At 50.4% G+C, this 26,469-nt stretch overlaps 1 protein-coding gene across 1 annotated transcript in view; it reads left to right on the top strand.

Moving 5' to 3' along the window:
- Window positions 1-26,469, top strand: part of TMEM65 (transmembrane protein 65) — an 81,138-nt gene that overhangs the window by 34,075 nt on the left and 20,594 nt on the right. Inside the window, exons 4-5 of the mRNA XM_066578919.1 lie at window positions 9,072-9,114; window positions 17,727-17,832. Coding sequence (XP_066435016.1) covers window positions 9,072-9,114; window positions 17,727-17,832 — 149 coding nt within the window. The remainder of the gene's footprint in view (window positions 1-9,071; window positions 9,115-17,726; window positions 17,833-26,469) is intronic.

Raw genomic sequence — 26,469 nt, 5'->3', positions numbered from 1 at the left:
AATGTGTTGGAGATGTTACTGGCTGCACTCTGGGGGACATATAATGTGTTGAAGATGTTACTGGCTGCACTCTGGGGGACATATAATGTGTTGTAGTTGCTGGCTGCACTCTGGGGGACATATAATGTGTTGTAGTTGTTGCTGGCTGCACTCTGGGGGACATATAATGTGTTGGAGATGTTACTGGCTGCACTCTGGGGGACATATAATGTGTTGGAGATGTTACTGGCCGCACTCTGGGGGACATATAATGTGTTGGAGATGTTACTGGCCGCACTCTGGGGGACATATAATGTGTTGGAGATGTTACTGGCCGCACTCTGGGGGACATATAATGTGTTGGAGATGTTACTGGCTGCACTCTGGGGGACATATAATGTGTTGGAGATGTTACTGGCCGCACTCTGGGGGACACAATGTGTTGTAGAGGTTACTGGCTGCACTCTAGGGGACATATAATGTGTTGTAGAGGTTACTGGCTGCACTCTGAGGGACATATAATGTGGTGGAGATGTTACTGGCCGCACTCTGGGGGACACAATGTGTTGTAGAGGTTACTGGCTGCACTCTGGGGGACATATAATGTGTTGGAGATGTTACTGGCTGCACTCTGGGGGACATATGTGTTGTAGTTGTTGCTGGCTGCACTCTGGGGGACATATAATATGTTGGAGATGTTACTGGCTGCACTCTAGGGGACATATAATGTGTTGGAGATGTTACTGGCCACACTCTGGGGGACATATAATGTGTTGTACCTGTTACTGGCTGCACTCTGCGGGACATATAATGTGGTGGAGATGTTACTGGCCGCACTCTGGGGGACATATAATGTGTTGTACCTGTTACTGGCTGCACTCTGAGGGACATATAATGTGGTGGAGATGTTACTGGCCGCACTCTGGGGGACATATAATGTGTTGTACCTGTTACTGGCTGCACTCTGCGGGACATATAATGTGCTATAGATGTTACTGGCTGCACTCTGGGGGACATATAATGTGTTGGAGATGTTACTGGCTGCACTCTAGGGGACATATAATGTGTTGGAGATGTTACTGGCTACACTCTGGGGGACATATAATGTGTTGGAGATGTTACTGGCTACACTCTGGGGGACATATAATGTGTTGGAGATGTTACTGGCCGCACTCTGGGGGACATATAATGTGGTGGAGATGTTACTGGCCGCACTCTGGGGGACATATAATGTGTTGGAGATGTTACTGGCCGCACTCTGGCGGACATATAATGTGTTGGAGATGTTACTGGCCGCACTCTGGGGGACATATAATGTGTTGTACCTGTTACTGGCTGCACTCTGCGGGACATATAATGTGCTATAGATGTTACTGGCTGCACTCTGGGGGACATATAATGTGCTATAGATGTTACTGGCTGCACTCTGGGGGACATATAATGTGTTGGAGATGTTACTAGCTGCGCTCTGGGGGACATATAATGTGTTGGAGATGTTACTGGCTGCACTCTGGGGGACATATAATGTGTTGGAGATGTTACTGGCTGCACTCTGGGGGACATATAATGTGTTGGAGATGTTACTAGCTGCGCTCTGGGGGACGTATAATGTGTTGGAGATGTTACTGGCCGCACTCTGGGGGACATATAATGTGTTATAGATGTTACTGGCTGCACTCTGGGGGACATATAATGTGTTGGAGATGTTACTGGCTGCGCTCTGGGGGGACATATAATGTGTTGGAGATGTTACTGGCTGCACTCTGGGGGACATATACTGTGTTGGAGATGTTACTAGCTGCGCTCTGGGGGACATATAATGTGTTGGAGATGTTACTGGCCGCACTCTGGGGGACATATAATGTGTTATAGATGTTACTGGCTGCACTCTGGGGGACATATAATGTGTTGGAGATGTTACTGGCTGCACTCTGGGGGACATATAATGTGTTGGAGATGTTACTGGCCGCACTCTGGGGGACATATAATGTGGTGGAGATGTTACTGGCCGCACTCTGGGGGACATATAATGTGTTGAAGATGTTACTGGCTGCACTCTGGGGGACATATAATGTGTTGTAGTTGCTGGCTGCACTCTGGGGGACATATAATGTGTTGTAGTTGTTGCTGGCTGCACTCTGGGGGACATATAATGTGTTGGAGATGTTACTGGCTGCACTCTGGGGGACATATAATGTGTTGGAGATGTTACTGGCCGCACTCTGGGGGACATATAATGTGTTGGAGATGTTACTGGCCGCACTCTGGGGGACATATAATGTGTTGGAGATGTTACTGGCTGCACTCTGGGGGACATATAATGTGGTGGAGATGTTACTGGCTGCACTCTGGGGGACATATAATGTGTTGGAGATGTTACTGGCCGCACTCTGGGGGACACAATGTGTTGTAGAGGTTACTGGCTGCACTCTAGGGGACATATAATGTGTTGTAGAGGTTACTGGCTGCACTCTGAGGGACATATAATGTGGTGGAGATGTTACTGGCCGCACTCTGGGGGACACAATGTGTTGTAGAGGTTACTGGCTGCACTCTGGGGGACATATAATGTGTTGGAGATGTTACTGGCTGCACTCTGGGGGACATATGTGTTGTAGTTGTTGCTGGCTGCACTCTGGGGGACATATAATATGTTGGAGATGTTACTGGCTGCACTCTAGGGGACATATAATGTGTTGGAGATGTTACTGGCCACACTCTGGGGGACATATAATGTGGTGGAGATGTTACTGGCCGCACTCTGGGGGACATATAATGTGTTGTACCTGTTACTGGCTGCACTCTGCGGGACATATAATGTGCTATAGATGTTACTGGCTGCACTCTGGGGGACATATAATGTGCTATAGATGTTACTGGCTGCACTCTGGGGGACATATAATGTGTTGGAGATGTTACTAGCTGCGCTCTGGGGGACATATAATGTGTTGGAGATGTTACTGGCTGCACTCTGGGGGACATATAATGTGTTGGAGATGTTACTAGCTGCGCTCTGGGGGACGTATAATGTGTTGGAGATGTTACTGGCCGCACTCTGGGGGACATATAATGTGTTATAGATGTTACTGGCTGCACTCTGGGGGACATATAATGTGTTGGAGATGTTACTGGCTGCACTCTGGGGGACATATAATGTGTTGGAGATGTTACTGGCTGCACTCTGGGGGACATATAATGTGTTGGAGATGTTACTGGCCGCACTCTGGGGGACATATAATGTGTTGGAGATGTTACTGGCCGCACTCTGGAGGACATATAATGTGTTGGAGAATTTACTGGCCGCACTCTGGGGGACATATAATGTGTTGTACCTGTTACTGGCCGCACTCTGGAGGACATATAATGTGTTGTACCTGTTACTGGCCGCACTCTGGAGGACATATGTGTGGTAGATGTTACTGGCCGCACTCTGGGGGACATATAATGTGTGGTAGATGTTACTGGCCGCACTCTGGGGGACATATAATGTGTTGGAGATGTTACTGGCCGCACTCTGGGGGACATATAATGTGTTGGAGATGTTACTGGCTGCACTCTGGGGGACATATAATGTGTTGGAGATGTTACTGGCTGCACTCTGGGGGACATATAATGTGCTATAGATGTTACTGGCTGCACTCTGGGGGACATATAATGTGTTGGAGATGTTACTAGCTGCGCTCTGGGGGACATATAATGTGTTGTAGAGGTTACTGGCTGCACTCTGAGGGACATGTAATGTGGTGGAGATGTTACTGGCCGCACTCTGTGGGACATGTAATGTGGTGGAGATGTTACTGGCCGCACTCTGGGGGACATATAATGTGTTGGAGATGTTACTGGCCGCACTCTGGGGGACATATAATGTGTTGGAGATGTTACCGGCTGCACTCTGGGGGACATATAATGTGTTGGAGATGTTACTGGCCACACTCTGGGGGACATATAATGTGTTGGAGATGTTACTGGCCGCACTCTGGGGGACATATAATGTGTTGGAGATGTTACTGGCTGCACTCTGGGGGACATATAATGTGTTGGAGATGTTACTGGCTGCGCTCTGGGGGGACATATAATGTGTTGGAGATGTTACTGGCTGCACTCTGGGGGACATATAATGTGCTATAGATGTTACTGGCTGCACTCTGGGGGACATATAATGTGCTATAGATGTTACTGGCTGCACTCTGGGGGACATATAATGTGTTGGAGATGTTACTAGCTGCGCTCTGGGGGACATATAATGTGTTGGAGATGTTACTGGCCGCACTCTGGGGGACATATAATGTGTCATAGATGTTACTGGCTGCACTCTGGGGGACATATAATGTGTTGGAGATGTTACTGGCTGCACTCTGGGGGACATATAATGTGTTGGAGATGTTACTGGCTGCACTCTGGGGGACATATAATGTGTTGGAGATGTTACTGGCCGCACTCTGGGGGACATATAATGTTGGAGATGTTACTGGCCGCACTCTGGAGGACATATAATGTGTTGGAGAATTTACTGGCCGCACTCTGGGGGACATATAATGTGTTGTAGATGTTAGTGGCTGCACTCTGCGGGACGTATAATGTGTTGGAGATGTTACTGGCCGCACTCTGGGGGACATATAATGTGTTGGAGATGTTGCTGGCTGCACTCTGAGGGACATATAATGTGTTGGAGATGTTGCTGGCTGCAATCTGGGGGACATATAATGTGTTGGGGATGTTACTGGCCGCACTCTGGGGGACATATAATGTGTTGGAGATGTTACTGGCTGCACTCTGGGGGACATATAATGTGCTGGAGATGTTACTGGCTGCACTCTGGGGGACATATAATGTGTTGGAGAGGTTACTGGCTGCATTCTGGGGGACATATAATGTGTTGGAGATGTTACTGGCCGCACTGTGGAGGACATATAATGTGTAGGCGATGTTACTGGCCGCACTCTGTGGGATATATAATGTGTTGGAGATGTTACTGGCCGCACTCTGGGGGACATATATTATGTTGTAGATGTTACTGGCTGCACTCTGGGGGACATATAATGTGTTGGAGATGTTACTGGCCGCACTCTGGGGGACATATAATGTGTTGGAGATGTTACTGGCTGCACTCTGGGGGACATATAATGTGTTGGAGATGTTACTGGCTGCACTCTGGGGGACATATAATGTGCTGGAGATGTTACTGGCTGCACTCTGGGGGACATATAATGTGTTGGAGATGTTACTGGCTGCACTCTGGGGGACATATAATGTGTTGGAGATGTTACTGGCCGCACTCTGGGGGACACAATGTGTTGTAGAGGTTACTGGCTGCACTCTAGGGGACATATAATGTGTTGTAGAGGTTACTGGCTGCACTCTGAGGGACATATAATGTGGTGGAGATGTTACTGGCCGCACTCTGGAGGACATATAATGTGTTGGAGATGTTACTGGCTGCACTCTGTGATACAAATAATGTGGTGGAGATGTTACTGGCCGCACTCTGGGGGACATATAATGTGTTGGAGATGTTACTGGCCGCACTCTGGGGGACATATAATATGTTGGAGATGTTACTGGCTGCACTCTGGGGGACATATAATGTGTTGGAGATGTTACTGGCTGCACTCTGGGGGACATATAATGTGTTGGAGATGTTATTGGCTGCACTCTGGGGGGCATATAATGTGTTGGAGATTTTACTGGCCTCACTCTGGGGGACATATAATGTGTTGGAGATGTTACTGGCCGCACTCTGGAGGACATATAATGTGTTGGAGATGTTACTGGCCGCACTCTGGAGGACATATAATGTGTTGGAGAGATTACTGGCCGCACTCTGGCGGACATATAATGTGTTGGAGATGTTACTGGCTGCACTCCGGGGGACATATAATGTGTTGGAGATGTTACTGGCCGCACTCTGGGGGACATATAATGTGTTGGAGATGTTACTGGCTGCACTCTAGGGGACATATAATGTGTTGGAGATGTTACTGGCTACACTCTGGGGGACATATAATGTGTTGGAGATGTTACTGGCCGCACTCTGGGGGACATATAATGTGGTGGAGATGTTACTGGCCGCACTCTGGGGGACATATAATGTGTTGGGATGTTACTGGCCGCACTCTGGCGGACATATAATGTGTTGGAGATGTTACTGGCCGCACTCTGGGGGACATATAATGTGTTGTACCTGTTACTGGCTGCACTCTGCGGGACATATAATGTGCTATAGATGTTACTGGCTGCACTCTGGGGGACATATAATGTGCTATAGATGTTACTGGCTGCACTCTGGGGGACATATAATGTGTTGGAGATGTTACTAGCTGCGCTCTGGGGGACATATAATGTGTTGGAGATGTTACTGGCTGCACTCTGGGGGACATATAATGTGTTGGAGATGTTACTGGCTGCACTCTGGGGGACATATAATGTGTTGGAGATGTTACTAGCTGCGCTCTGGGGGACGTATAATGTGTTGGAGATGTTACTGGCCGCACTCTGGGGGACATATAATGTGTTATAGATGTTACTGGCTGCACTCTGGGGGACATATAATGTGTTGGAGATGTTACTGGCTGCGCTCTGGGGGGACATATAATGTGTTGGAGATGTTACTGGCTGCACTCTGGGGGACATATAATGTGCTATAGATGTTACTGGCTGCACTCTGGGGGACATATACTGTGTTGGAGATGTTACTAGCTGCGCTCTGGGGGACATATAATGTGTTGGAGATGTTACTGGCCGCACTCTGGGGGACATATAATGTGTTATAGATGTTACTGGCTGCACTCTGGGGGACATATAATGTGTTGGAGATGTTACTGGCTGCACTCTGGGGGACATATAATGTGTTGGAGATGTTACTGGCCGCACTCTGGGGGACATATAATGTGGTGGAGATGTTACTGGCCGCACTCTGGGGGACATATAATGTGTTGGAGATGTTACTGGCCGCACTCTGGCGGACATATAATGTGTTGGAGATGTTACTGGCCGCACTCTGGGGGACATATAATGTGTTGTACCTGTTACTGGCTGCACTCTGCGGGACATATAATGTGCTATAGATGTTACTGGCTGCACTCTGGGGGACATATAATGTGTTGGTGATGTTACTAGCTGCGCTCTGGGGGACATATAATGTGTTGGAGATGTTACTGGCTGCACTCTGGGGGACATATAATGTGTTGGAGATGTTACTGGCTGCACTCTGGGGGACATATAATGTGTTGGAGATGTTACTAGCTGCGCTCTGGGGGACGTATAATGTGTTGGAGATGTTACTGGCCGCACTCTGGGGGACATATAATGTGTTATAGATGTTACTGGCTGCTCTCTGGGGGACATATAATGTGTTGGAGATGTTACTGGCTGCGCTCTGGGGGGACATATAATGTGTTGGAGATGTTACTGGCTGCACTCTGGGGGACATATAATGTGCTATAGATGTTACTGGCTGCACTCTGGGGGACATATAATGTGTTGGAGATGTTACTAGCTGCGCTCTGGGGGACATATAATGTGTTGGAGATGTTACTGGCCGCACTCTGGGGGACATATAATGTGTTGGAGATGTTACTGGCTGGACTCTGGGGGACATATAATGTGTTGGAGATGTTACTGGCTGCACTCTGGGGGACATATAATGTGTTGGAGATGTTACTGGCTGCACTCTGGGGGACATATAATGTGTTGGAGATGTTACTGGCCGCACTCTGGGGGACATATAATGTGTTGTACCTGTTACTGGCCGCACTCTGGAGGACATATAATGTGTTGTACCTGTTACTGGCCGCACTCTGGGGGACATATGTGTGGTAGATGTTACTGGCCGCACTCTGGGGGACATATAATGTGTGGTAGATGTTACTGGCCGCACTCTGGGGGACATATAATGTGTTGGAGATGTTACTGGCCGCACTCTGGGGGACATATAATGTGTTGGAGATGTTACTGGCTGCACTCTGGGGGACATATAATGTGTTGGAGATGTTACTGGCTGCACTCTGGGGGACATATAATGTGTTGGAGATGTTACTGGCTGCACTCTGGGGGACATATAATGTGTTGGAGATGTTAGTGGCTGCACTCTGCGGGACGTATAATGTGTTGGAGATGTTACTGGCCGCACTCTGGGGGACATATAATGTGTTGGAGATGTTGCTGGCTGCACTCTGGGGGACATATAATGTGTTGGAGATGTTACTGGCCGCACTCTGGGGGACATATAATGTGTTGGAGATGTTACTGGCTGCACTCTGGGGGACATATAATGTGCTGGAGATGTTACTGGCTGCACTCTGGGGGACATATAATGTGTTAGAGATGTTACTGGCTGCACTCTGGGGGACATATAATGTGTTGGAGATGTTACTGGCCGTACTCTGGGGGACATATAATGTGTTGGAGATGTTACTGGCCGCACTCTGAGGGACATATAATGTGTTGTAGATGTTACTGGCTGTACTCTGGAGGACATATGTGTTAGAGATGTTACTGGCTGCACTCTGGGGGACATATAATGTGTTGGAGAGGTTACTGGCTGCACTCTGGGGGACATATAATGTGTTGGAGAGGTTACTGGCTGCACTCTGGGGGACATATAATGTGTTGGAGATGTTACCGGCTGCACTCTGGGGGACATTAGTGTTAGAAAACAATTTAACCCCTTGAGGGCATGGCCTTTTTGGGTGTTTTCTCGTCTCCTTGCTGCATCGCTTCTGCCGTGGTGAACTGTAGTTTTATCGGTACCATTTTTGACTACATTGTACAAGTTTTATTAATGTTTTTTATGACAGCAGAGAGTAAGCGCATCAATTCTGCCACAGATGATTTTTTGTAAGGCGTTCATTATGCCGCACAGATGACACAATACATCTTTCTGCGGGTCGGGTCGGTTACAACTAGACCAAAATTCTCTTCTTTTAGGTTTTTCCACTTTTCCACAATAAAGCCCCTTTTTTGGAAGTTATTGTGTTTTTCCTGTAATGTTGGCGGGCCCCTCCCTCAGACTGCTGGCTGTACCGACTGTTGGGCGGGATGAGTAGCAACGCTTCATACGGCTCTTGTAATCCTCTTTATCTGGTTGTTTGCAGCTGCTGCTCTAGGAAACTTGGTGTCCGATCTTGCTGGACTCGGGTAAGTTCCTGCGGTTCATCTGTCTTTGTATCTTCATGTGTGTAGAGACGTACCCGCGTTGTCAGGTGACTGTCCCGAATACGATCTGTGTGTTCAAGACTAATAACACTTTAGCTGGCCTGATTGTGTTCTACGTTTTTCACCAGTTTTCCTTTGCAGGATCCATCTCTTATTTTCAGTCTTCCCTGACCTGGTGGGTGTAGACTGCTGCTATGATGTCTCCATACACTGTACACATAGGAGAGCAGCATCTCTTCTCTATCTCTGAGCTGGTGGGTGTAGACTGCTGCTATGATGTCTCCATACACTGTACACATAGGAGAGCAGGATCTCTTCTCTATCTCTGTGCTGGTGGGTGTAGACTGCTGCTATGATGTCTCCATACACTGTACACATAGGAGAGCAGCATCTCTTCTCTATCTCTGAGCTGGTGGGTGTAGACTGCTGCTATGATGTCTCCATACACTGTACACATAGGAGAGCAGCATCTCTTCTCTATCTCTGAGCTGGTGGGTGTAGACTGCTGCTATGATGTCTCCATACACTGTACACATAGGAGAGCAGGATCTCTTCTCTATCTCTGTGCTGGTGGGTGTAGACTGCTGCTATGATGTCTCCATACACTGTACACATAGGAGAGCAGCATCTCTTCTCTATCTCTGAGCTGGTGGGTGTAGACTGCTGCTATGATGTCTCCATACACTGTACACATAGGAGAGCAGCATCTCTTCTCTATCTCTGAGCTGGTGGGTGTAGACTGCTGCTATGATGTCTCCATACACTATATACATAGGAGAGCAGCATCTCTTCTCTATCTCTGAGCTGGTGGGTGTAGACTGCTGCTATGATGTCTCCATACACTATATACATAGGAGAGCAGGATCTCTTCTCTATCTCTGAGCTGGTGGGTGTAGACTGCTGCTATGATGTCTCCATACACTGTACACATAGGAGAGCAGGATCTCTTCTCTATCTCTGAGCTGGTGGGTGTAGACTGCTGCTATGATGTCTCCATACACTGTACACATAGGAGAGCAGGATCTCTTTATCTCTGAGCTGGTGGGTGTAGACTGCTGCTATGAAGTTTCCATACACTGTACACATAGGAGAGCAGGGTCTCTTCTCTATCTCTGAGCTGGTGGGTGTAGACTGCTGCTATGATGTCTCCATACACTGTACACATAGGAGACTCTTCTCTATATCTGAGCTGGTGGGTGTAGATGACTGCTATGATGTCTCCATACACTGTACACATAGGAGAGCAGGATCTCTTCTTTATCTCTGAGCTGGTGGGTGTACACTGCTGCTATGAAGTCTCCATACACTGTACACATAGGAGAGCAGGGTCTCTTCTCTATCTCTGAGCTGGTGGGTGTAGACTGCTGCTATGAAGTCTCCATACACTGTACACATAGGAGAGCAGGGTCTCTTCTCTATCTCTGAGCTGGTGGGTGTAGACTGCCACTACGATGTCTCCATACACTGTACACATAGGAGAGCAGGATCTCTTCTCTATCTCTGAGCTGGTGGGTGTAGACTGCCACTACGATGTCTCCATACACTGTACACATAGGAGAGCAGGGTCTCTTCTCTATCTCTGAGCTGGTGGGTGTAGACTGCTGCTATGATGTCTGCATACACTGTACACATAGGAGAGCAGGATCTCTTCTCTATCTCTGAGCTGGTGGGTGTAGACTGCTGCTATATCTCCATACACTGCACACATAGGAGAGCAGGATCTCTTCTCTATCTCTGAGCTGGTGGGTGTAGACTACTGCTATGATGTCTCCATACACTGCACACATAGGAGAGCAGGATCTCTTCTCTATCTCTGAGCTGGTGGGTGTAGTCTGCTGCTATGATGTCTCCATACACTGTACACATAGGAGAGCAGGATCTCTTCTCTATCTCTGAGCTGGTGGGTGTAGACTGCTGCTATGATGTCTCCATACACTGTACACATAGGAGAGCAGGATCTCTTCTTCATCTCTGAGCTGGTGGGTGTAGACTGCTGCTATATCTCCATACACTGTACACATAGGAGAGCAGGGTCTCTTCTCTATCTCTGAGCTGGTGGGTGTAGACTGCTGCTATGATGTCTCCATACACTGTACACATAGGAGAGCAGGATCTCTTCTTCATCTCTGAGCTGGTGGGTGTAGACTGCTGCTATATCTCCATACACTGCACACATAGGAGAGCAGGATCTCTTCTCTATCTCTGAGCTGGTGGGTGTAGACTGCTGCTATGATGTCTCCATATACTGCACACATAGGAGAGCAGCATCTCTTCTCTATCTCTGAGCTGGTGAGTGTAGACTGCTGCTATGATGTCTCCATACACTGTACACATAGGGGAGCAGGATCTCTTCTCTATCTCTGAGCTGGTGGGTGTAGACTACTGCTATGATGTCTCCATACACTGTACACATAGGAGAGCAGGATCTCTTCTCTATCTCTGAGCTGGTGGGTGTAGACTGCTGCTATGATGTCTCCATATACTGCACACATAGGAGAGCAGCATCTCTTCTCTATCTCTGAGCTGGTGAGTGTAGACTGCTGCTATGATGTCTCCATACACTGTACACATAGGGGAGCAGGATTTCTTCTCTATCTCTGAGCTGGTGGGTGTAGACTACTGCTATGATGTCTCCATACACTGTACACATAGGAGAGCAGGATCTCTTCTCTATCTCTGAGCTGGTGGGTGAAGACTGCTGCTATGATGTGCACATACACTGTACACATAGGAGAGCAGGATCTCTTCTCTATCTCTGAGCTGGTGGGTGTAGACTGCTGCTATGATGTCTCCATACACTGTACACATAGGTGAGCAGGATCTCTTCTCTGTATCTGAGCTGGTGGGTGTAGACTGCTGCTATGATATCTCCATACACTGCACACGTAGGAGAGCAGGATCTCTTCTCTATCTCTGAGCTGGTGGGTGTAGACTGCTGCTATGATGTCTCCATACACTGTACACATAGGTGAGCAGGGTCTCTTCTCTATCTCTGAGCTGGTGTATATAGACTGCTGCTATAATATCTCCATACACTGTACACATAGGAGAGTAGGATCTCTTCTTCATCTCTGAGCTGGTGGGTGTAGACTACTGCTATAATATCTCCATACACTGTACACATAGGAGAGCAGGATCTCTTCTTCATCTCTGAGCTGGTGGGTGTAGACTACTGCTATAATATCTCCATACACTGTACACATAGGAGAGCAGCATCTCTTCTCTATCTCTGAGCTGGTGGGTGTAGACTGCTGCTATGATGTCTCCATACATTGTACACATAGGAGAGCAGGATCTCTGAGCTGGTGGGTGTAGACTGCTGCTAGACCCCTAGTGGCCGGCACTTCAGCACGGGAACGGCAGTCTAGGTAATAGTGATTTTGCGAGTTATCAGGTTGTCCGTCAAATGAAGTGCAGCGGTCTCGGACTTTAGGTACCCCCCCTTTCCCCCACCAGGTGCCATTTAGAAGACAACTAGTGTAGCCGAGGGATCTCTGGCCCCCAGGGCTGTATGCCACTGCTTTTAGCCCCCCTTTTCCTGATTTTAGCTATTTTTCACCTGCCAAGATTTCTATTTCTGTCTGGAGTTCTTTACACGGTTCACCGGGTCACAGAAGCAATTCTATCCAGACACAATGTAGATGCAGAAGCCCTCAACCAAGTCTGATGGAAAATGTGTTCCCCCCCCCCTTCCCGTATGGAGAGACCTGCGGTAACAGCGGAGCAGCCCCCTGTAATAGTAGCGTCCTCTCCTCCCCATCCCCCGCACTGTCATACAGCCTCTTTGTAATAGTAGCTTCCTCTCCTCCCATCCCCCGCACTGTCATACAGCCTCTTTGTAATAGTAGCTTCCTCTCCTCCCCATCCCCCACACTGTCATACAGCCCCCTGTAATAGTAGCGTCCTCTCCTCCCATCCCCCACACTGTCATACAGCCTCTTTGTAATAGTAGCTTCCTCTCCTCCCCATCCCCCGCACTGTCATACAGCCCCCTGTAATAGTAGCTTCCTCTCCCCCATCCCCCGCACTGTCATACAGCCCCCTGTAATAGTAGCTTCCTCTCCCCCATCCCCCCGCACTGTCATACAGCCCCCTGTAATAGTAGCTTCCTCTCCTCCCCATCCCCCACACTGTCATACAGCCCCCTGTAATAGTAGCTTCCTCTCCCCTATCCCCCGCACTGTCATACAGCCTCTTTGTAATAGTAGCTTCCTCTCCTCCCATCCCCCACACTGTCATAGAGCCCCCTGTAATAGTAGCTTCCTCTCCTCCCCATCCCCCACACTGTCATACAGCCCCCTGTAATAGTAGATTCCTCTCCTCCCCATCCACCGCAATGTCATACAGCCCCTGTAATAGCTTCCTCTCCTCCCATCCCCTGCACTGTCATACAGCCCCCTGTAATAGTAGCTTCCTCTCCTCCCCATCCCCCGCACTGTCATACAGCCCCCTGTAATAGTAGCTTCCTCTCCTCCCCATCCCCCACACTGTCATGCAGCCCCCTGTAATAGTAGCATCCTCTCCTCCCCATCCCCCACACTGTCATGCAGCCCCCTGTAATAGTAGCATCCTCTCCTCCCATCCCCCACACTTTCATACAGCCCCCTGTAATAGTAGCATCCTCTCCTCCCCATCCCCCGCAGTGTCATACAGCCCCCTGTAATAGTAGCTTGCTCTCCTCCCCATCCCCCGCACTGTCATACAGCCCCCTGTAATAGTAGCTTCCTCTCCTCCCCATCCCCCGCACTGTCATACAGCCCCCTGTAATAGTAGCTTCCTCTCCTCCCATCCCCCACACTGTCATACAGCCCCCAGTATTAGTAGCTTCATCTCCTCCCCATCCCCCACACTGTCATACAGCCCCCTGTAATAGTAGCTTCCTCACCTTCCCATCCCCCGCACTGTCATACAGCCCCCTGTAATAGTAGCTTCCTCTCCTCCCATCCCCCGCAGTGTCATACAGCCCCCTGTAATAGTAGCTTCCTCTCCTCCCCATCCCCCACACTGTCATACAGCCCCCTGTAATAGTAGCTTCCTCTCCTCCCCATCCCCCACACTGTCATACAGCCCCCTGTAATAGTAGCTTCCTCTCCTCCCCATCCCCCACACTGTCATACAGCCCCCTGTAATAGTAGCTTCCTCTCCTCCCCATCCCCCACACTGTCATACAGCCCCCTGTAATAGTAGCTTCCTCTCCTCCCCATCCCCCACACTGTCATACAGCCCCCTGTAATAGTAGCTTCCTCTCCTCCCCATCCCCCACACTGTCATACAGCCCTCTGTAATAGTAGCTTCCTCTCCTCCCCATCCCCCGCACTGTCATACAGCCCCTGTAATAGTAGCTTCCTCTCTTCCCCATCCCCCACACTGACATACAGCCCTCTGTAATAGTAGCTTCCTCTCCTCCCCATCCCCCGCACTGTCATACAGCCCCCTGTAATAGTAGCTTCCTCTCCTCCCCATCCCCCACACTGTCATACAGCCCCTGTAATAGTAGCTTCCTCTCTTCCCATCCCCCACACTGTCATACAGCCCCTGTAATAGTAGCTTCCTCTCCTCCCATCCCCCACACTGTCATACAGCCCCTGTAATAGTAGCTTCCTCTCCTCCCCATCCCCCACACTGTCATACAGCCCCCTGTAATAGTAGCTTCCTCTCCTCCCCATCCCCCACACTGTCATACAGCCCCTGTAATAGTAGCTTCCTCTCCTCCCCATCCCCCGCACTGTCATACAGCCCCTGTAATAGTAGCTTCCTCTCCTCCCCATCCCCCGCACTGTCATACAGCCCCTGTAATAGTAGCTTCCTCTCCTCCCCATCCCCCACACTGTCATACAGTCCCATCTAGTAGTGCACTGCAGGGTGTTGACAGCAGGGGGCAGGCCTGGGAGGAGCCGTCTTCTTGGGTCTCGGTCCTCCAGCCTGCAGCGTCTTGCAGCACGAGACACACAGAAAGCAAACAATTTAGACATTTTTAGTGAAAACCAGTTACACCAACTCCTTCCCAGTCCGTCGGCCTTAAAGGGTCCTCAGAAATGTCCCAGTGTGGTCGAAGTTTAAATCTTTAAATTTATAGAGATTGTGAGCCTTTTGGTCTCTGCTCATCAGTAGTGGGTGGGGTCTGCTCCCGATGTGGGGCGCGGGGGTGGGGCGTTCTGGAGGGCACTTTAAGGTCCCATCTGTGATAAATGCCCCCTGGCTCTATACTTGTCACACATTCTTATATAGTGTGTCCCCACCAGTGGTGCTGCTCTCAGTAGTTCGCGGGTCTGCTCCCGATGTGGGGTGCGGGGGTGGGGCGTTCTGGAGGGCAATTTAAGGTCCCATCTGTGATAAATGCCCCCTGGCTCTATACTTGTCACACATTCTTATATAGTGTGTCCCCACCAGCGGTGCTGCTCTTAGTAGTTGGTGGGGTCTGCTACCAATATGGGGTGCGGGGGTGGGGTGTTCTGAAGGGCACTTTAAGGTCCCATCTGTAATAAATGCCCCCTGGTTCTATACTTGTCACACATTCTTATACAGTGTGTCCCCACCAGCGGTGCTGCTCCCGATGTGGGGTGCGGGGGTGGGGCGTTCTGGAGGGCACTTTAAGGTCCCATCTGTGATAAATGCCCCCTGGTTCTATACTTGTCACACATTCTTATATAGTGTGTCCCCACCAGCGGTGCTGCTCTTAGCAGTGGGCGGGGTCTGCTCCCGATGTGGGGTGCGGGGGTGGGGCGTTCTGGAGGGCACTTTAAGGTCCCATCTGTGATAAATGCCCCCTGGCTCTATACTTGTCACACATTCTTATATAGTGTGTCCTCACCAGTGGTGCTGCTCTCAGTAGTTCGCGGGTCTGCTCCCGATGTGGGGTGTGGGGGTGGGGCGTTCTGGAGGGCACTTTAAGGTCCCATCTGTGATAAATGCCCCCTGGCTCTATACTTGTCACACATTCTTATATAGTGTGTCCTCACCAGTGGTGCTGCTCTCAGTAGTGGGTGGGGTCTGCTCCCGATGTGGGGTGTGGGGGTGGGGCGTTCTGGAGGGCACTTTAAGGTCCCATCTGTGATAAATGCCCCCTGGCTCTATACTTGTCACACATTCTTATATAGTGTGTCCCCACCAGTGGTGCTGCTCTCAGTAGTTCGCGGGTCTGCTCCCGATGTGGGGTGCGGGGGTGGGGCGTTCTGGAGGGCAATTTAAGGTCCCATCTGTGATAAATGCCCCCTGGCTCTATACTTGTCACACATTCTTATATAGTGTGTCCCCACCAGCGGTGCTGCTCTTAGTAGTTGGTGGGGTCTGCTACCAATATGGGGTGCGGGGGTGGGGTGTTCTGAAGGGCACTTTAAGGTCCCATCTGTAATAAATGCCCCCTGGTTCTATACTTGTCACACATTCTTATACAGTGTGTCCCCACCAGCGGTGCTGCTCCCGATGTGGGGTGCGGGGGTGGGGCGTTCTGGAGGGCACTTTAAGGTCCCATCTGTGATAAATGCCCCCTGGTTCTATACTTGTCACACATTCTTATATAGTGTGTCCCCACCAGCGGTGCTGCTCTTAGCAGTGGGCGGGGTCTGCTCCCGATGTGGGGTGCGGGGGTGGGGCGTTCTGGAGGGCACTTTAAGGTCCCATCTGTGATAAATGCCCCCTGGCTCTATACTTGTCACACATTCTTATATAGTGTGTCCTCACCAGTGGTGCTGCTCTCAGTAGTTCGCGGGTCTGCTCCCGATGTGGGGTGTGGGGGTGGGGCGTTCTGGAGGGCACTTTAAGGTCCCATCTGTGATAAATGCCCCCTGGCTCTATACTTGTCACACATTCTTATATAGTGTGTCCTCACCAGTGGTGCTGCTCTCAGTAGTGGGTGGGGTCTGCTCCCGATGTGGGGTGTGGGGGTGGGGCGTTCTGGAGGGCACTTTAAGGTCCCATCTGTGATAAATGCCCCCTGGCTCTATACTTGTCACACATTCTTATATAGTGTGTCCTCACCAGTGGTGCTGCTCTCAGTAGTGGGTGGGGTCTGCTCCCGATGTGGGGTGTGGGGGTGGGGCGTTCTGGAGGGCACTTTAAGGTCCCATCTGTGATAAATGCCCCCTGGCTCTATACTTGTCACACATTCTTATATAGTGTGTCCTCACCAGTGGTGCTGCTCTCAGTAGTGGGCGGGGTCTGCTCCTGATGTGGGGTGCGGGGGTGGGGCGTTCTGGAGGGCACTTTAAGGTCCCATCTGTGATAAATGCCCCCTGGCTCTATACTTGTCACACATTCTTATATAGTGTGTCCCCACCAGTGGTGCTGCTCTCAGTAGTTCGCGGGTCTGCTCCCGATGTGGGGTGTGGGGGTGGGGCGTTCTGGAGGGCACTTTAAGGTCCCATCTGTGATAAATGTCCCCTGGCTCTATACTTGTCACACATTCTTATATAGTGTGTCCCCACCAGCGGTGCTGCTCTCAGTAGTGCAGGTTGGGCCCAATCCCCCTAGGATGCTTCTCTCCCCTCCCGTCGGGACAAGTAGAATGTCTCCTGTTACAATGTTTAGCCCACGAACTGTAGCAATGCCCCGCTCGCCCGGTTGGCGCTGATCTCTCTTCCCTGTGTTTCCTGCAGGTTGGCCGGTTATGTGGAAGCAATATCTTCACGACTTGGGTTGCCGAGTCCAGATTTAACACCCAAACAAGCAGACATGCGGCAGACACGTGTTAGCGCACATCTGGTATGTACTGCCATTACTTCCTACAGTATATCCGGATATGCCCACAGCACATAAGGTATACCACGCCAGTTGGTGCCACAGCCGTCCTCCACATTGTAGTATCCTAGAAGTAGAAGGCGTGGCGGCATCAATGGGTGCAGAACATAAAGTAACTTGCTTCTCCCATTGTGCCACGTTTCGGTCCCCAGTTGGACCTTTGTCAAGCTCACCATGACCAGCACTAAAGACGCACCCGCCAATATCCTGTGAACCCGTATACATGAGAACATGAGCACCACATATACATGCATGCAGTAAGGCTACCCTGCTCCCGCCAGCCCATGTACAGATCAGACCGCCACAGATAGAGGTTAAAATGAGAATTTTATTAGAAATTATTTACAAAGCCAAGGCCTTCAGATAAAACATCTAGTAACAGACAGATACCCAACAGGGGGATCCTGGGGCGGGTGGGGGAGGGAGAGATGTGTCAACGACTCCCCTTTAAACTTCCCCAACATCGACAAGAGTCACTTATATTTAGTAGATGGAACCGTGACCTCTGTCCGGGTAAGGGCCGTGGCCTCTGTCCAGGTAAGGGCCGTGGCCTCTGTCCAGGTAAGGGCCGTGGCCTCTGTCCGGGTAAGGGCCGCGGCCTCTGTCCGGGTAAGGGCCGCGGCCTCTGTCCAGGTAAGGGCCGCGGCCTCTGTCCAGGTAAGGGCCGCGGCCTCTGTCCAGGTAAGGGCCGCGGCCTCTGTCCAGGTAAGGGCCGCGGCCTCTGTCCAGGTAAGGGCCGCGGCCTCTGTCCGGGTAAGGGCCGCGGCCTCTGTCCGGGTAAGGGCCGCGGCCTCTGTCCGGGTAAGGGCCGCGGCCTCTGTCCGGGTAAGGGCCGCGGCCTCTGTCCGGGTAAGGGCCGCGGCCTCTGTCCGGGTAAGGGCCGCGGCCTCTGTCCGGGTAAGGGCCGCGGCCTCTGTCCGGGTAAGGGCCGCGGCCTCTGTCCGGGTAAGGGCCGCGGCCTCTGTCCGGGTAAGGGCCGCGGCCTCTGTCCGGGTAAGGGCCGCGGCCTCTGTCCGGGTAAGGGCCGCGGCCTCTGTCCGGGTAAGGGCCGCGGCCTCTGTCCGGGTAAGGGCCGCGGCCTCTGTCCGGGTAAGGGCCGCGGCCTCTGTCCGGGTAAGGGCCGCGGCCTCTGTCCGGGTAAGGGCCGCGGCCTCTGTCCGGGTAAGGGCCGCGGCCTCTGTCCGGGTAAGGGCCGCGGCCTCTGTCCGGGTAAGGGCCGCGGCCTCTGTCCGGGTAAGGGCCGCGGCCTCTGTCCGGGTAAGGGCCGCGGCCTCTGTCCGGGTAAGGGCCGCGGCCTCTGTCCGGGTAAGGGCCGCGGCCTCTGTCCGGGTAAGGGCCGCGGCCTCTGTCCGGGTAAGGGCCGCGGCCTCTGTCCGGGTAAGGGCCGCGGCCTCTGTCCGGGTAAGGGCCGCGGCCTCTGTCCGGGTAAGGGCCGCGGCCTCTGTCCGGGTAAGGGCCGCGGCCTCTGTCCGGGTAAGGGCCGCGGCCTCTGTCCGGGTAAGGGCCGCGGCCTCTGTCCGGGTAAGGGCCGCGGCCTCTGTCCGGGTAAGGGCCGCGGCCTCTGTCCGGGTAAGGGCCGCGGCCTCTGTCCGGGTAAGGGCCGCGGCCTCTGTCCGGGTAAGGGCCGCGGCCTCTGTCCGGGTAAGGGCCGCGGCCTCTGTCCGGGTAAGGGCCGCGGCCTCTGTCCGGGTAAGGGCCGCGGCCTCTGTCCGGGTAAGGGCCGCGGCCTCTGTCCGGGTAAGGGCCGCGGCCTCTGTCCGGGTAAGGGCCGCGGCCTCTGTCCGGGTAAGGGCCGCGGCCTCTGTCCGGGTAAGGGCCGCGGCCTCTGTCCGGGTAAGGGCCGCGGCCTCTGTCCGGGTAAGGGCCGCGGCCTCTGTCCGGGTAAGGGCCGCGGCCTCTGTCCGGGTAAGGGCCGCGGCCTCTGTCCGGGTAAGGGCCGCGGCCTCTGTCCGGGTAAGGGCCGCGGCCTCTGTCCGGGTAAGGGCCGCGGCCTCTGTCCGGGTAAGGGCCGCGGCCTCTGTCCGGGTAAGGGCCGCGGCCTCTGTCCGGGTAAGGGCCGCGGCCTCTGTCCGGGTAAGGGCCGCGGCCTCTGTCCGGGTAAGGGCCGCGGCCTCTGTCCGGGTAAGGGCCGCGGCCTCTGTCCGGGTAAGGGCCGCGGCCTCTGTCCGGGTAAGGGCCGCGGCCTCTGTCCAGGTAAGTGTGTAGCACTTAGGCTGTCGTGTGCTTCGGATATGCCCCAAAAGGAGACTGGTATTCAGTAAGGATATATGTGGTACGCATCGAACAGCCGCTTTGTTTTTGGGACTCTTGTGATTGTAATATTTGAAGCGGCCCTCGCTTTGACTATAGAGATATCTCATACCCCTGTGAGACCTGAACGCCACACAATGCCTTAATGACGCAGGCGCCGTGTTCTCCGAAGGAGAATATAACCGATCTGATCAGGATTACTCCATCAATACGTGTCTCAAAGCACTGACAAAGCAATATATTAGGAATGTGTGGGAGGTCCAGGGGTTACAGAAATATGAGGAGTCCAAGATGGTGCCTAGAGGCCTCAGGAATCCGATGATACCCCCCAAACGACTACACAAGACGGAATTCCTTACCAAGTGGGAAAGTGAGTGCACCACATCCTCCCTACGTCTCATCAACCTACTATTAGAGGAGGAGGCGACCCTAGGGAATAACCAAAAAAAACTCAAGGCGTTAATTGAAAAACCAAAAACCTTCTCAAGTGACCCCGACCTCCATACAAAGGAGAAAACCCCACAAGTCAATATCGAAAAATGTACGGCAGAAATAAAAGAACGCAAAACCTCCAATTTACCAGATTGAGGGACTTTAAAGGAAACCGCGTATATACAACAAATAAGACCTCAGAAACAGATACCAGCCAGATAATGAAAGGGCGTTCAGAGCTCCAAGACGGAACCGCCCCCCAGCAACACAATCCGATTGGCTCAGCAGCAGCAGACCGTTCAGAGCTCCAAGACGGAACCGCCCCCCCCAGCAACACAATCCGATTGGCTCAGCAGCAGCAGACCGTTCAGAGCTCCAAGACGGAACCGCCCCCCAGCAACACAATCCGATTGGCTCAGCAGCAGCAGACCGTTCAGAGCTCCAAGACGGAACCGCCCCCCCCAGCAACACAATCCAATTGGCTCAGCAGCAGCAGACCGCTCAGAGCTCCAAGACGGAACCGCCCCCCCCAGCAACACAATCCAATTGGCTCAGCAGCAGCAGACCGTTCAGAGCTCCAAGACGGAACCGCCCCCCCAGCAACACAATCCAATTGGCTCAGCAGCAGCAGACCGTTGGGAGCATTTCAATGTCATGATCGCGCGGCATGCCCCTTTATCCTTAGGAGTCACACATTTGTTAGCGCCAGCACGAAAAAATCCTATGTGAACAGATGCTTCATCAACTGGCGATCCAAAAACATCATCTATATGGCCTCCTGGTCCGAAGAACTAGATCGGCAAGACGCTACAACAATTAGGAGATATAGGAAACATCCGCCGGGGGGGGTCCACACCCCTAGCAGACCATATCAAGACCGTCCATGGAGGAGATGCAAATGCTCTAAGATTTCAAGGGATCGAAATGACCCGTACGGACAGAAGACGAGGACATCGACAAGACTCCTACAGAAGGAGGCATCTTGGATTTATGACTCCTAAAGGGCTTAACGCCACCCTAAATTTCATCTGTTTCCTCGAACATCTACACAAGGCGTTGGATTTTCAGCATCATAATAGGCTACGACTCTGTCTAAATACCATGTATATATGGACCTGGCTTCCTGCCGAACCATATATACACCAGGACCATCCGTATTACATCCGGACATGATGCTTGACCATATATACACCAGGACCATCTGTATTACATCCGGACATGATGCTTGGCCATATATACACCAGGACCATCCGTATTACATCTGGACATGATGCTTGGCCATATATACACCAGGACCATCTGTATTACATCTGGACATGATGCTTGACCATATATACACCAGGACCATCTGTATTACATCTGGACATGATGCTTGACCATATATACACCAGGACCATCTGTATTACATCCGGACATGATGCTTGGCCATATATACACCAGGACCATCTGTATTACATCCGGACATGATGCTTGGCCATATATACACCAGGACCATCTGTATTACATCCGGACATGATGCTTGGCCATATATACACCAGGACCATCTGTATTACATCCGGACATGATGCTTGGCCATATATACACCAGGACCATCTGTATTACATCTGGACATGATGCTTGGCCATATATACACCAGGACCATCTGTATTACACCTGGACCATCTGTATTACATCCGGACATGATGCTTGGCCATATATACACCAGGACCATCTGTATTACATCCGGACATGATGCTTGACCATATATACACCAGGACCATCTGTATTACATCCGGACATGATGCTTGGCCATATATACACCAGGACCATCTGTATTACATCTGCACATGATGCTTGGCCATATATACACCAGGACCATCCGTATTACACCTGGACATGATGCTTGACCATATATACACCAGGACCATCTGTATTACATCCGGACATGATGCTTGGCCATATATACACCAGGACCATCTGTATTACATCCGGACATGATGCTTGGCCATATATACACCAGGACCATCTGTATTACATCTGCACATGATGCTTGGCCATATATACACCAGGACCATCCGTATTACACCTGGACATGATGCTTGACCATATATACACCAGGACCATCTGTATTACATCCGGACATGATGCTTGGCCATATATACACCAGGACCATCTGTATTACATCCGGACATGATGCTTGGCCATATATACACCAGGACCATCTGTATTACATCCGGACATGATGCTTGGCCATATGTACACCAGGACCATCTGTATTACATCTGGACATGATGCTTGGCCATATATACACCAGGACCATCTGTATTACATCTGGACATGATGCTTGGCCATATATACACCAGGACCATCTGTATTACATCCGGACATGATGCTTGGCCATATATACACCAGGACCATCTGTATTACATCTGGACATGATGCTTGACCATATATACACCTGGACCATCTGTATTACATCTGGACATGATGCTTGGCCATATATACACCAGGACCATCTGTATTACCTCTGGACATGATGCTTGACTATATATACACCAGGACCATCTGTATTACATCTGGACATGATGCTTGGCCATATATACACCAGGACCATCTGTATTACATCCGGACATGATGCTTGGCCATATATACACCAGGACCATCCGTATTACATCTGGACATGATGCTTGGCCATATATACACCTGGACCATCTGTATTACACCTGGACATGATGCTTGACCATATATACACCAGGACCATCTGTATTACATCCGGACATGATGCTTGGCCATATATACACCAGGACCATCTGTATTACATCCGGACATGATGCTTGGCCATATATACACCAGGACCATCTGTATTACATCTGGACATGATGCTTGACCATATATACACCAGGACCATCTGTATTACATCCGGACATGATGCTTGGCCATATATACACCAGGACCATCCGTATTACATCCGGACATGATGCTTGGCCATATATACACCAGGACCATCCGTATTACATCCGGACATGATGCTTGGCCATATGTACACCAGGACCATCTGTATTACATCCGGACATGATGCTTGACCATATATACACCAGGACCATCTGTATTACATCCGGACATGATGCTTGGCCATATATACACCAGGACCATCTGTATTACATCCGGACATGATGCTTGGCCATATATACACCAGGACCATCTGTATTACATCCGGACATGATGCTTGGCCATATGTACACCAGGACCATCTGTATTACATCCGGACATGATGCTTGGCCATATGTACACCAGGACCATCTGTATTACATCCGGACATGATGCTTGGCCATATATACACCAGGACCATCTGTATTACATCCGGACATGATGCTTGGCCATATATACACCAGGACCATCTGTATTACATCTGCACATGATGCTTGGCCATATATACACCAGGACCATATGTATTACATCTGGACATGATGCTTGGCCATATATACACCAGGACCATCTGTATTACATCCGGACATGATGCTTGGCCATATATACACCAGGACCATCTGTATTACATCTGCACATGATGCTTGGCCATATATACACCAGGACCATCTGTATTACATCTGGACATGATGCTTGGCCATATATACACCAGGACCATCTGTATTACATCCGGACATGATGCTTGGCCATATATACACCAGGACCATCTGTATTACCTCTGGACATGATGCTTGACTATATATACACCAGGACCATCTGTATTACATCTGGACATGATGCTTGGCCATATATACACCAGGACCATCTGTATTACATCCGGACATGATGCTTGGCCATATATACACCAGGACCATCTGTATTACATCTGGACATGATGCTTGGCCATATATACACCAGGACCATCTGTATTACATCTGGACATGATGCTTGGCCATATATACACCAGGACCATCTGTATTACATCCGGACATGATGCTTGGCCATATATACACCAGGACCATCTGTATTACATCTGGACATGATGCTTGGCCATATATACACCAGGACCATCCGTATTACATCCGGACATGATGCTTGGCCATATATACACCAGGACCATCTGTATTACATCTGGACATGATGCTTGGCCATATATACACCAGGACCATCTGTATTACATCCGGACATGATGCTTGGCCATATATACACCAGGACCATCTGTATTACATCCGGACATGATGCTTGGCCATATATACACCAGGTCCATCTGTATTACATCCGGACATGATGCTTGGCCATATATACACCAGGACCATCTGTATTACATCTGGACATGATGCTTGGCCATATATACACCAGGACCATCCGTATTACATCTGGACATGATGCTTGGCCATATATACACCATGACCATCTGTATTACATCCGGACATGATGCTTGGCCATATATACACCAGGACCATCTGTATTACATCTGCACATGATGCTTGACCATATATACACCAGGACCATCCGTATTACATCTGGACATGATGCTTGGCCATATATACACCATGACCATCTGTATTACATCCGGACATGATGCTTGGCCATATATACACCAGGACCATCTGTATTACATCTGCACATGATGCTTGACCATTTATACACCAGGACCATCTGTATTACATCCGGACATGATGCTTGACCATATATACACCAGGACCATCCGTATTACACCTGGACATGATGCTTGGCCATATATACACCAGGACCATCTGTATTACATCCGGACATGATGCTTGGCCATATGTACACCTGGACCATCTGTATTACATCCGGACATGATGCTTGGCCATATATACACCAGGACCATCTGTATTACATCCGGACATGATGCTTGGCCATATATACACCAGGACCATCCGTATTACACCTGGACATGATGCTTGGCCATATATACACCAGGACCATCTGTATTACATCCGGACATGATGCTTGGCCATATATACACCAGGACCATCTGTATTACATCTGGACATGATGCTTGGCCATATATACACCAGGACCATCTGTGTTACATCCGGACATGATGCTTGGCCATATATACACCAGGACCATCTGTATTACATCCGGACATGATGCTTGGCCATATATACACCAGGACCATCTGTATTACATCTGGACATGATGCTTGGCCATATATACACCAGGACCATCTGTATTACATCCGGACATGATGCTTGACCATATATACACCAGGACCATCCGTATTACACCTGGACATCATGCTTGGCCATATATACACCAGGACCATCTGTATTACATCTGGACATGATGCTTGGCCATATATACACCAGGACCATCTGTATTACATCTGGACATGATGCTTGGCCATATGTACACCAGGACCATCCGTATTACACCTGGACATCATGCTTGGCCATATGTACACCAGGACCATCCGTATTACATCCGGACATGATGCTTGACCATATATACACCAGGACCATCCGTATTACATCCGGACATGATGCTTGGCCATATATACACCAGGACCATCTGTATTACATCCGGACATGATGCTTGGCCATATATACACCAGGACCATCTGTATTACATCCGGACATGATGCTTGGCCATATATACACCAGGACCATCTGTATTACACCTGGACATGATGCTTGGCCATATATACACCAGGACCATCTGTATTACACCTGGACATGATGCTTGACCATATATACACCAGGACCATATATACACCAGGACCATCTGTATTACATCCGGACATGATGCTTGACCATATATACACCAGGACCATCTGTATTACATCCGGACATGAGCATATATTGGTGATAGAGCTAAGCACCATTTATTGCAGCACTTTGCACCCATGTATCTTTACATCTATATACTAATGATGGTCGGACATCAGTACCTTCATTACTAAAGAAACCAATAACATTTACCGCAAATATACATGAGTGACCGATC

The sequence above is a fragment of the Eleutherodactylus coqui genome, chromosome 9, assembly GCF_035609145.1.
Source record: "Eleutherodactylus coqui strain aEleCoq1 chromosome 9, aEleCoq1.hap1, whole genome shotgun sequence".
NCBI classification, from domain to species: domain Eukaryota; kingdom Metazoa; phylum Chordata; class Amphibia; order Anura; family Eleutherodactylidae; genus Eleutherodactylus; species Eleutherodactylus coqui.
Note: the sequence above shows the minus strand (reverse complement) of the source record. Positions and strands in the feature narration are given on the sequence as shown.